Source organism: Empidonax traillii, unplaced genomic scaffold (genome assembly GCF_003031625.1).
Source record: "Empidonax traillii isolate 1590-97213 ecotype Southwest subspecies unplaced genomic scaffold, ASM303162v1 scaffold447:size986111, whole genome shotgun sequence".
NCBI classification, from domain to species: Eukaryota; Metazoa; Chordata; class Aves; order Passeriformes; family Tyrannidae; genus Empidonax; species Empidonax traillii.
The window spans coordinates 391,742-403,964 of record NW_020955640.1 but is presented as its reverse complement, the minus strand read 5'-3'; the positions used below and the strand labels follow the sequence as shown (position 1 = coordinate 403,964).

The 12,223-nt window shown below is 45.1% G+C and overlaps 1 protein-coding gene across 3 annotated transcripts in view; it reads right to left on the bottom strand.

Annotated features, from left to right (window-relative positions):
* Positions 1 to 11,919, bottom strand: part of TRABD (TraB domain containing) — a 30,863-nt gene extending 18,944 nt beyond the window's left edge. Inside the window, exons 1-2 of one of the 3 annotated variants that reach the window (XM_027894917.1) lie at positions 11,892 to 11,919; positions 126 to 192 (exon numbers count right to left, since the gene is read on the bottom strand). In XM_027894917.1, coding sequence (XP_027750718.1) covers positions 126 to 149 — 24 coding nt within the window. In that variant the 5' untranslated portion in view covers positions 150 to 192; positions 11,892 to 11,919. Of the gene's footprint in view, positions 1 to 125; positions 193 to 11,187; positions 11,345 to 11,882 lie in introns of those variants that run through there. The other 2 variants (XM_027894918.1, XM_027894916.1) reach the window with 2 other exon arrangements.
* Between the last annotated feature and the right edge of the window lie 304 nt (positions 11,920 to 12,223).

Genomic DNA, 12,223 nt, shown 5'->3' with positions numbered 1-12,223 from the left:
ACGCTGGTATTTTCAACCCTACAACTCTGCAGAACTTCCCAAAGGATGAGTGGAAGAACCTGTCTGATTTAGTCTTGACTTTCCCTGCAATTATCCTGAGAAACAAACTTGTCTCCAAGCCCTACCTCAGGCTGTTGCTCTTCTTGCATCCCTGCAGCGGAGGCTTATTTTCACCAACCACACACGAACTGCAAGAAGTAAGAGTAATAAGAGAGAATTAAAAATTAATGGCATCACCCAGAATACTTGATTAAAAACTGTAAGAGGGGGAGAAAAAAGCAGATGTGTCTCTACAGTTTCCAATAAAGGCTGAAGTAATAAAAGTGGCAAACTGAAGATGTAGAAATGTCACTTCTTCAACTCTCCTGCTGTTAAAATAACCACATCAAACAACAAAAACAAACCAACAGCAACTCCCCCCATCAGCAGGGTAGAAGTAGCCTGTTTCAGTATGGTTCTTGAGGTGGCTCTAAATTCAGAGCACAGTCCTGTTCTCACACACACTGAGATTATCTTAATAAACATGGGTAGATTTCAGGGGAACTCAGAATTTGCTTTTTTTTACTGTCTTAAAAATGCCTTTTTCCTCCAGATCAGTTCATAAGTAATTCAAGATACAATACAGTTGTCAAAAGGGTTTTTGCAATAGCAAAATAGTTCTGCCTTGTCCAAATAAACTACACTAAGACAGTTTTTAGGCAAATTTTAGGAATCATCTGTATTTCTAGGACTTCATCGCTACATGGAATAGGAGAGCAGTCACAATCTTAATATTCAGCTAGAGCCACACACACTGTGATCGGCATTATGTGATCACATATATTTACAAATACAGCAGAGTGAGAACATCAGTAAGATCATATCTGTGTGAAAAATCCAGGAAATTGGGTTTTCAAACCCTTAGTGAATGGTTTCCATGTCTTAGTTTAACAATATGGGTGATAGAAGGAACCTTAAAAATCCAGAGTTTTTCATGAAGCTGGAGAGCGCTGTTTTGACTTAGGTGGTACTCTAAGGGGATTACACAAGACACTGAATGGGTGACTAGCACTCATTCTGCTTATTTTCACTGCTATGCCACTAAAATTGAAGAACTCAAAGAAAATGCTGCTTCTTTACTACAACATTTTGGGTTATCTCCCTTTGACTTGTTTCACAGTATGCGTGAACAGTGTTTTATTTCATTAGGTTGGAGAGCAGTCCTGACCAACTTATTCATACAATATGTTTGCAGTCCTGCTCTAAAGAGTGGAGGGACAAGTTTGGCTCCTGCCCAACGCTCAGGTGACAATGGAGGAAAGCTGCATGGCTGACTATCTTTATATGGCTGTGTATTTGAGCACACAAACGTGATGGGAAGCCTCCCCATTCCCCAAATGCAAGAGTCTCCTGCAGTCAGTTTAGTGCACTGCATCCTGGTTTCTTGTCTTTACTTTCAAGTCAGCTGTTCTGCTTGCTAGCTTTGCTTAAAATATGTTTCTTTAAAAGAACATTTGCCTGGGCAGTGTGAAGCACGTGAGTGTAATTTCAACCACTGGCACACCTCCCTCCATGCGCTTGCAAAGGGATTTCAGCAATTCCTGCCTTTGCACCGTCCACTGCTAGCAGTCAGCTGGCAAACTGGAGATCACAGCTGCAGGCTGGGCAAGAATAAAGCGGAGTGGCCAAGATCCTGGCTTCTGCATGGTCCCCAGAGTAAAATCCCCATGAAACCCAAGAGAGCCTCATGCCTCAAGCAGGCAACAGTTACAGACAGAGCTCCCGAGCTGCGAGACAAATACCTCATTAAAACAAAAATACACACTGCAAACAGTCCAAGAGGTTCAGTAAAACAAACTATTCAAAGAAACGAGAGAAGTCTGCATAGGCAACATAAGCACTCCACCGTTCTTGCTACAAGGAAACCTGGATGTCAGAGTAAGCTGAAATGGCAGATGAAGCTGAGCTGCTCTTGTTTCAGTGTTCTCAGAATTTACATGTGGTGCGGACAGACCTAAAGAAGCACAGCAGAAGGAAACTCCTGCCAGGAAACCTGCAACCTGAATGGGACACACCAACCCACGGGCTCCTCACTCCAGACTGTCTGCTGGCTTTGTGAGTTTAAGTAAGCCCAGAGCCTGTTTTTTCTCCTATCCCGTCTCTGATAGACTGATTTAAGTACTTGTTGACTTAGGCAGTAAACTAGACTGAAGAGCAGATTCAGATTACAGAACAACCTTCTTTCCCCCTCTCCCATTCTACCAAGGCATTTTAAGCTCAGATGACCAAACAGCTGTAGGAACATCTGCAACAGCAAAACTGGAGGGATAGCATGAAGTAGAGATGCTGAAACCAAGTGCCCTCTGAGAACATACTTGTCCAACTACAACATCACCCAGGGTATACCAATACTCTGATGCTCAGCTCTGGGCTTGGTTCTCAACTGGTTTATGTGCAAAATACCACAGTGTTTTTCTGCCAGTGAATCAGCTGGCCCTAAGCACAACCTAAAGTTCTAAGCTTGGTTAAGGCCTGCTGGTGTTTGAAAACGTCTCTTAAATGCAGAGTGCTCTTAAAAATAGTAAACTGCAAGTTTTGGTAAAGAATAGACTTCTATACAAAAGCACTGAGTGGTATTTTCCCCCACCAAGTGACATTTTAGAAAACCTCATCCCATTCTCACCACTGACTAAATTATATATCTGATACTGGCAGAGGGAGGCAGGGAAAGAAAGCAAGAGATCTTTGAAGTTTACTCATGCTAACTAGCGCCGCTTTTCAACTGACCTGTACAACCCTTGGAAAAAGCAAAGCTGTTTGTTCACTGTGGTTCCCAGCTCCAGACTTGCAGGGAACCCATGGCACAGTGCCTTGAGGGCCAGATGAGAAACTGGGCAGCCACAATAACAGGCAAGTATGCCACTATTTTCTTCTAGGACAAGCTCAAGGAATGGGCCCATAGGAATCTCACAAGGTTTAACAAGACCAAGTGAAAGGTGTTACACCTGGGTCAGGGTAACCCCTGGCATCAATACAAGCTGGGGGACGAAGGGATTGAGAGCAGCCCTGCTAAGAAGGACTTGGGGGTGCTGGCGGATGAGAGGCTGGACATGACCCAGCAATGTGCACTCAGAAAGACAATTGTGTCCTGGGCTGCATCAAAAGCAGTGTGGGCAGCAGGTCAAGGGAGGGGATTCTGCCCCTCTACTCTGTTCCGCTGAGACCCCACTTGGAGTGATGCATCCAGCTCTGGAGTCCCCAGCGCAGGAAGGACATTTACCTGTCGGAGCAAGTCCCAAGGAGGCCACCAGGATGATTAGAGGGATAGAGCATCTCTCCTACAAGGAAAGGTTGAGAGACTGGATTTGTTCATCCAGGAAAAAAAAAGACTTCGGGGTGACCTAATTGCAGCCTTCAAGTACCTGAAAGGGCCTACAAGACAGATGGAGAAGGACTTTTTACAAGAGCATATAGTGACAGGACAAAGGGGAATGGCTTCAAACTGAAAGAGATTATGTTTAGACTGGATATTGGGAAAAAATCCTTTACTGTGAGAGTGGTGAGGCTCTGGAACAGGTTGCCCAAAGAGGCTGTGGATGGCCCATCCCTGGAAATGTTCAAGGCCAGGTTGGATGGAGCTCTGAGCAACCCAGTCTAGTGATGGGTGTCCCTGTCTATGGCAGGGAGGTTGGAACTAGATGACCTTTAAGATCCCTTCCAACACAGGACATTCTATGATCTTGTTCTCAGGTACTCAGATCTGCTCAAGTTCCACTGGAGGTGAAATTTTCCATGCAGAAGACCTGTTTCTGCATTCACCAGAGTACAGACAAGTCTGGCTACTCAGCTAGCCAGCATCCTTCTCAGCAGCAAAGACAGAAGTCCACTCTCCCGTATTTGGGGAATCAGTCAATACCTTGGACTCAAGGCGGACCTAGCTCAACCACATTGAAAAGACACTATACCTGTACATCCATGCATTCATACAAGATTTCTGTATGCCACAACACTAGAAATATAATCTTGAAACCTCTAAGGAAGACTGAACATACCTTGCTGTTACACTGATAACGAACTGAAGCACACGAATCTGTAAGCGATTCCTTCCACCACATCCAACAGCAAGGAGAAGTGCCGATTCAGATAAAATCCTGGCAAACATTTGAACAACTTAAATCCATGCCTTTCCAAATTTTTTAGAGCTTGACTTCTCAACCTGTGTTTTCTTCTTTTTTTCTGAAGTTTAACTTCCTAAAGAAATGATGAAGGTAACAGGGCACTTATTTGTCTGAGCATGCAAACTCATAGGTGAATTTTAAACAGACCTGGCAAGAGTCTCACAGTCATTTAGAGGCGCAATGCACAGCACTACTCCTCCAGGAAAAAGAGATCACTGAAGATTACAGGGGGCAATGCATGTGAAAAAGACATGGTCGGCAGAACCTGCCAGGGAACAGAAGGAAATTCAATCCCAAGTTGTAAAGCCACAGGCAAAAGAAGCTGTTCAGACAATTATTTACTGTGTTCCATAATATGTATACCACAACATCTCATAACCTCAAGTTCTTCTACTTACCATGAGATTTGGCACAAACACATGAAACCAATCAAATACCCCTTCTCCAGCTACTTCAAAGGCCTGTAAGAGGCCCTCACAAAATAAATCACACACTGGAAATCTCACACATGACAGTGCATTTCTTTCAGACAAGCTGGGAGATGCAGCTTCTAGGCACTCATAAAGATCAGAGATTAGAAAGTATTTCTGTTCTCTTATCTGCCAGAAGACTGTCTTAATTGGGGATTCATTCTCCTGCTGAGAGTGCAACCAAGAAAATTCCCCGAGCTAGAGAAAAGGAGGAGGAGTCTGATCTGGCTCCTTATGATCCATGAAGATTAGGCTTTGCCTCTGGAATTTTCTTCAAAGGACTCCTTAATGACTGAATCCCCAATTCAACCATCTTTTTTTCCCGGCAAGTGGAATTCTTGTGCTTGTTGCATCTTTGCTAGTAAAAGGGGGCCTGCCATTCACTGGCCGTTAAAAATTGGTTTTTATATATACATGTGTGAACAAATGAAGCCCTTTTCCCAATCCTTAAGATACCTAGGCAACCAAACAGGAATTTCTGAGACCACCAAAAAAACTGCAAGCCTAGAATTTAGCCATTACTCATTTCTACTGATAGGCACCTATTTCCTATCAAGGTCTTCTTGTACCTGACAGCACACGCAAGACAGCCATTTACACTGGCAAAAGCACTGCTGAAGCTGTATTTTTCCCATGCATATGGGCATTATTCTCTTCCCCCAAAAATAACAAGTTCAACATCTTCTAGCAATGTTTACCCTGCAGAGGTTGATAAAGCAGAGTGAGAAAGACCTCCCCACCAAGCTTACGTCACATCAGCCCTCCAGCTTTCCTAATATAAAACAGCACTTCCTCTTTGCGTGAAATATGCTCATGAACTACTGGCTCATTTTTCAGACTTGGTAGTCTTAGCTAACCAAAGTGTTTCGGTTTCAGCTGCATATTTAGGTATCTGAAACTCTCTTAGCTTGCAGTCTCAAGAACACAAGAGGTACACACACTCACAAGGGTTCTAGCAAGGCAAGTGAAAGAACAAATGTCCTTTCTTGTTTCTTTTCAATGATGTAGTTCAGTGAGAAAATTCAAGCACAACACAGGGCATGGACAGGCAATTCAATAAAGTATCCTACAGTGGGGCTGCATTTCTTCTATTGTGTTGTTTAAATTTGCTTTCTTCAGACAGTGGCTCAACTAAATCAATAAAAAAGTTCTCAAAAAGCTCTCATGCTCCAACCTATAAAACAACCTAGTCAGCTACTCTTTAAAAAGAAGATTTTTATTGAATATTTTCCTTCTGCTGAACTATAAAAAAATTCAGTAGCAGCATTTGCTTTCCTCAACATGTTGACGCTGCAAGAGGGAAATAAAGTTCTCTCTCATCTCATAATTGCTCTGTACTTCCTATGACTGCATACACATCAGAATAGCTGCAAAAGATACTGGGAGCCACCTAACTACCACAGCTTGTTTCATCCTTTATTGAAAGGGACAGGCAACAATTTTTATGTTTGATCCCCTGACAAACAAATCTAAATGAACCTATTAATGTTTTTGATAGTTACAATATTCATGAGCATTGCAGAAAGTACCCACATCTCTTGGTACTCCAAATATTAATCCTGTAGCCTCTGAGATCGGATTGTATGTACTTCCCTGTTTACAAATGAGGAACTGAGGTGTATGAATGCTTAAATGCGTCTACAAGCCTGACCTCTGGTAGCTAAACAAGCAGTTAGAAGGTTGCTGGAACTTTCAAAGCATTTCAGTTTTGCAATCTGAATTTTCCTTTGTTTTTACTCACTGGTCCTTCTTCTAAGATCCTCACACACCCTCCAGGATAGCACTTCCTCATGGGAACATGCCAACATCACTCATGCTTGTTCCTCCAAAGTTGCTGTGGAAAAGATGAGAGGTAGGCTAAGGACAGAATTTTGGAGCAAGCTGTTGAACAATAAAGTGGGAGTTTTCCACTGAGAATACTACACACCTCTCACAGGTCATGCTACAACCGAGACAAAACTGACCTGAGCCAGACATAAGCCACTGGATCACACAAAAGACTACATCACAAACAGACCTGTGTGCCAGCCCTCTAACACCAGTATGCCTGGCCAGAACACAGCTCCCATTAGCTTGGCATGAGATGCAGCAATAAAAATTTATGAGCTTTAAGTGTACTGTGTTTCATCCTCTAAACTCGCAGTTTCACTAGCAATGGATATTTGGTTTAACCTGGTATACATACTGGTATAGCCTGCACACTTCAGAGTCATATTATGCACTGCATAAGCATAAGCACATCTCATTTGAATGCTGCTTTAAAAGGACCACTTACTTTATGTAAAAAGAAGAGGTATATTCAGAAGATACAGACCCAACTTTTCTCTCACTGACAAACTGTTGCAGTCATTAATTACTTGCTGTTTTGAATGCGTAACAAAGTACCTTCCATTTTTAACATTTAACCTACTAAGAGGGCAAAACCAAGTGAAAATATACCCATTTAGGTCTCAGCACCATCCTCTGCAATGGAAGGAGAGGATTTAAGACTGATAAGGCGTTTTCCATACTTATGCACATAAATCTTACAAATGTTTACAAACAATGATCTGCTCCAAATGGTGTCTTCGCTGTTGGTAGACTGCTCATACTCAGAAGGATGCATCAGCTGAAACCTGACTGCCAATTAATGCAACAGCCACAAACTCAGAAATTGGAACGTATTTCACAACTATCACTAAGGTGACCTACTCCACATATTGCATGTTATCTCTTTGACACAACCCACGCCTTTGAAACTTAAATGAGCAACTGGTTCTGTAATCACAGATGGTAGTAGAGCATGGCTCTGGTTTCTCATGACTCAGAAGTTCACAAATTTCAAAAGAGATTTTTACCCTTTAAGCATCAATGAGATATTCCTGCAAAATGAACTTTGTAGATATATGCAGCCTAAACTCAGGTACCTGCACAGTGGGGTCAAAATCCATTTACACACTTCAGAAGTTAAAAGCCACAGACAACTATACTAATTTTGTTTGAAAGGAGGTGTTGGAACATAAGAATATCTGTCCTGGGACATCGAATGCACAGGAAACACATTTACCAGTGAAAGACAAGAGGCATTCTCATATGTTTTGGGGTTTTAGAAGTTATTGCTATTACACTGACTAGGGCTACTTGATGAAATGAGTAAGTATGAGGTGAACCAGGATGCTAATGCACAGCAGAATTGAGAACAATAATTCGCCCTAATCCTTACTGTTTTAAGAGTTTGTAAAGAGATTGCTAAATTTAGGAATGAGGTACAGAAAGACTTCACTGACTGGCCCAAGTCTGGACAGGCACTCAGAAGCTGACAGTGTTTTAGAACATCAATCCAAATCACTTTCCTATTGTATTCCAATATGAATCATGTGCATTCAGGGAAGATTTGGAACCAAAATAATTTTATTAGACTTTCCTGCCATCAGCAGATTGGAGTAAGATATCAGTACATCTCCTCCCTCCAGGCCATTTAAAGCTATGAACCAAGTGATACTTCTGATTCTAGGAAACCCTCTGCAAAACACTCTCATGCAGAACAAAAGGAAAAGAGCACAGCTGCTGCATGTGTAGTTTCTATGGAGTTCTACAAAAAGCAGGTTTTCCACTCTGCTCATTACCTACAAGCAGCAAGCAAAGGAGAAGGGTGAAGAAGTTCTGCCATGGACAACTAAGTATCAGCTTGGAAGATACTGGACTGTGATCCACAAAACTTGGAGAAGTTATCTTAAATTCCACATACACACTGATATTACACGTCAGTGGTTGTCTGTTGAGATATGCAGAAGTTAGGTCTCAAGAGTACTGGCAGACACTCATTTTTGTTATAAACACTTTTAAATGCAATCCTTATAAAGGTAAAATCTATATGGGATTCTGTAGGACAAAATAATTTTGCCCAACTGCCAAGCACAGTATTTATCAGTAGTATTCTTTTGCTTGCTCCTTCCGTCCTAGTCACCAACCAATAGCTGGGAACAAGCTGATCTACTCTTTCAAAATCATTAGGTGATCACAAAGCTGAAAACAGTTACATGCCACGGGCCCAAGTGCTGGCAACAAGCAAAGACATAGAGCTCTATTGTGGCAGGAAACTGAAGAAAGAGGGTCAGGTTTCCAGACAGACCTAAGTGAGAAAAAGCTCCAGGAAAACAAATTCCAGCCTGCAGACACAGGAACCCCAGGATAGTGCTAACCTCTCAGTACTACAGACACACTCACACTAACCAGGAAAGCTGTCTTGCTTCAAAGTCCATCCAGCTGCTGTACCACTCTTTTAACACATAAAGCACTCTGCACCTGACATGTTCAGTAAAACAAAAACAAAAATAAATAAACAAATTTTGTTTTTAAACAAGAACAAAAATAAATAATCTTCTCTCAAAAGATTATTTCCATGATTATCTGCTGCCTCCAAAGAAATGAGAAAATCCCTCAGCAACTCCTGATAGGGGTTCCTCATTCACAGGTCTTCTTTGTGGTCTACACTGTAACTAGAGCTGTATTCTTGTCCTTCTGAAGGACAGCTCCCAGTTGTGCAACACACCAGACATGCGCCCTAGTGAGGCAAGATCTGGATCTCCAGATGCACCCCGCAGGTGACTGGCGATTTTTTTCAACTTCATCAGCAGTCATGGTGTTGTTCAGCTGTGGTACAGGTTCTTGATCCTTCTCATAAGTGTGCACACCCTTCCTGCACAGAGAGACAGACCTCTCAACACACACTCATCACGTTGCACTGTCTGTACAAGGTTATTTTGCAGACAAGCCTGTAGGGCTTAGCCACTTGAAAAAATGAACTCCCAGAGCTCCAGTGTAGTCTCTCCTGCAGCCTGATATGCAGTGTCAGCAGGACACTTAAATTCTTGCATGTGGATGTGCTAAGTCCCTGCAATCCTCAGTAATTTTGATCAAAACTGCTGAGCAGGTCAACTGAAGGTAGAGGAAGGAAGGAGGTAGGAGGACAAAACAGCTTCTCGACTTTTTTTTTATTAGAAAAAGAAGTGTAAAGGAAGAGAACTTGTTCCCTGAGTGCATGTATGTTTTTGTACAAATCTATAAATTGGGTAAATTGCAGTTAATATTAAAGTTATATGCCCCCGCGTCCTTTTTCAGGAAGGAAGATAAATATTCAATGCAAAAATTTTAAGTTCAAATACAGAGCGACAGTATTAACTAATATGTTCACAGCATCTAAAATTTGAGTGGCCCTTCACAAAAACTTTCAATAACTGAAGGTCTGACTTCAGAAACAATTCACACAGGCATTTGCAAATAGGTTTCCAATCTAGTAACAACCCTCCTCAAGAGAATATACTGGTGAGATTTTGTACTAAATAACTTATGACAGACAACCAGTACTTTTAAGTCCAGTGTGGACTTTCCCTGATAGAAGAAGGAGGGCTGCAGAATCCTTCTTTCCTACTGGCACTGGCTGGCAAAGCTCATGCTGTGATATCACTTCAGACAGACACAGTTACACACCACTCCCATTAAATCTGGAGCACACGTATCTCTGGTCTGCTCTCATTTCTACATTTTCAAAGGTTGCCCCAAATCTCTTTCTTCACTTTTTCTGAATAGCAAATAAGGAAAAAGAAGATGCTTTCCACAAAGTATTATTTTTAAAAAAGCACTGGTATGACTCTCCCACAACTATATGCCAATACCACGTGTTTTATTCACCACTGTGGCGGCGGTGGCAGCAATGTTTCATCATATTTACCATATGGAAGAAAGAATTCACTGAAAAATAAATCTAACTCTCCTAATATCCAATTAATATCCAAAGTCTACAGTTAAGATGCAAGAGTGCCAAACACTGTGACAGCTGAAATTTACAACCAGCAATTCAAGTTACCGAAACTTGAAAGTCTACAGAGAGCGACAAACAGCAGGGCACAAACCAATGCTACAGTCACAACCCAGAATTCAATTAATAAACTCATTTAGCTTAGGATAATTAAGTGGACATGTGTTTTTCCCCTACTGCGTAAGGGAAATCCCTGAAATCTGTTGGGTTTGGCTTTTTAAAATTTTTTTTTTCTTTTAATCTGTTAGCTTTCCAAGAAGGAATACCTGCAATAATGAACTGAACAGTAGGTGAACAGATACATATCTCTACAACGGGGAGACGTGAGGTCACTCCAAGCACCTTGAATATTTCTTGGGACTACAACTGTCCCCACCATATATGCCAAACAGCATCTAACTTGTAAAAGCCCATCCCATGCTCTCGCTTTTCCAACCCATTAGCTGCAACTTTTTGCAAAGTTTTACCAAAGAAAAATACTCTCTTTCTTCCTGAAAGCTAGCAAAAACATAAACCCCTCTGTTGTATGGATACCTGCATCGGAACATGAATTTTTCTCAGTGGGAAGGCCAAGGCTATGCCTGGGACACGAGTTATGTTCGAGATCTGTGTTAATTAGAACTATTTTCAGAGGTGAATTCCGAGAAAGCCACAACTGTTTAATGGGGAGGGGGAGAGGGGAAGAAACAAGAAAATCTGAGTCTTGGCTTTTCCGCAGCTCCCCGTCAGGACCCAACAAACCCACGCCCTTATCCCCAAACACCTGGGTCAAGTACAGCAGCACGGAGCGCTCTGTCCTCATCACGCCGCCACCTCCTCGACCCCCCAGCACAAGGAACGGCCGTAACGAAGGCGCGGACCCGGCACCTCAAAAACGACCCCAAGGGCCGCGTTTCCCCACAAGTTCCGGTAGAGCAGGGCAGAGCAGCGCGGGCCTCCGGAGAGAGACGACGGGCAGGGGCCTCCTGGCCTCCTCCTCCCCTCCGGAGCGGGGCCGAACGCCCCAGCCCGCCCGCTACGAGGCGGAGCTCGCCCTCCCGCCCGCGGGGAGGCCGCCCCCGCTCGCGAGGCCCCTCGGCTCCGCCGCCCGCGGGGTCACCAGCGGGGCAGCGCCGGACCGGCCCCGGCCGCCCTTCCCCGGGGCGCCGAGCGCCGCCCGCAACTCTCCCGCCAGGCCCGGGGAGCACTTCCAGCGGCGGGCGCTCCCCGGCCCCCGCCCCAGCGCGCGCGGCCGGGCGACACCGCCGGGCCGGCACCCGGAGGGGCAGTGCCGGGCGCGCGCCAGAGGCGAGCGGCGATGGGACGCGGCCGCACCGCTCGCACCCCGATCCCCTCCCGCGGGGCACCCGGAGAACCGCGGCAACCCCTCCCCCCGCGCACCCGCCGCGATGGGGCTCGAGCCCCGCGCGGCCCCGCCGCCCTCGCCCCGCTGACCTGCCGAGCCGCGCCGCGCCGCGCCGTGCCGTGCCTGCCGTGCCGGGCGGCGGGGCCGCCACTGCCGGGGCGCTGCGGGCGGAGCGGGCGCGGGGCGCGTTCGCGGGACAACGTGCTGCACGAGTCAGTGCCGGGGCGGGGCCGCTGCGGGGCAGCTTGGGCGCTGTAGTCCCCGCTGCGTGCCCGGGCGCGGGGCAGCGGCGGCAGAGGACTACAGCTCCCAGCCGCCCGTTCCTCCTCGCCCCGCGCGGCTCCTCCGATGCCGGCCACTCCGCTCCGGCCCCGTGTCCGCCCGGCTGCCGGTCGGGACTGTGCCCGCGGAGGGGCCGCCGCGGCTCATTGGGGTTTCTGCGGGAGCGGGCGGG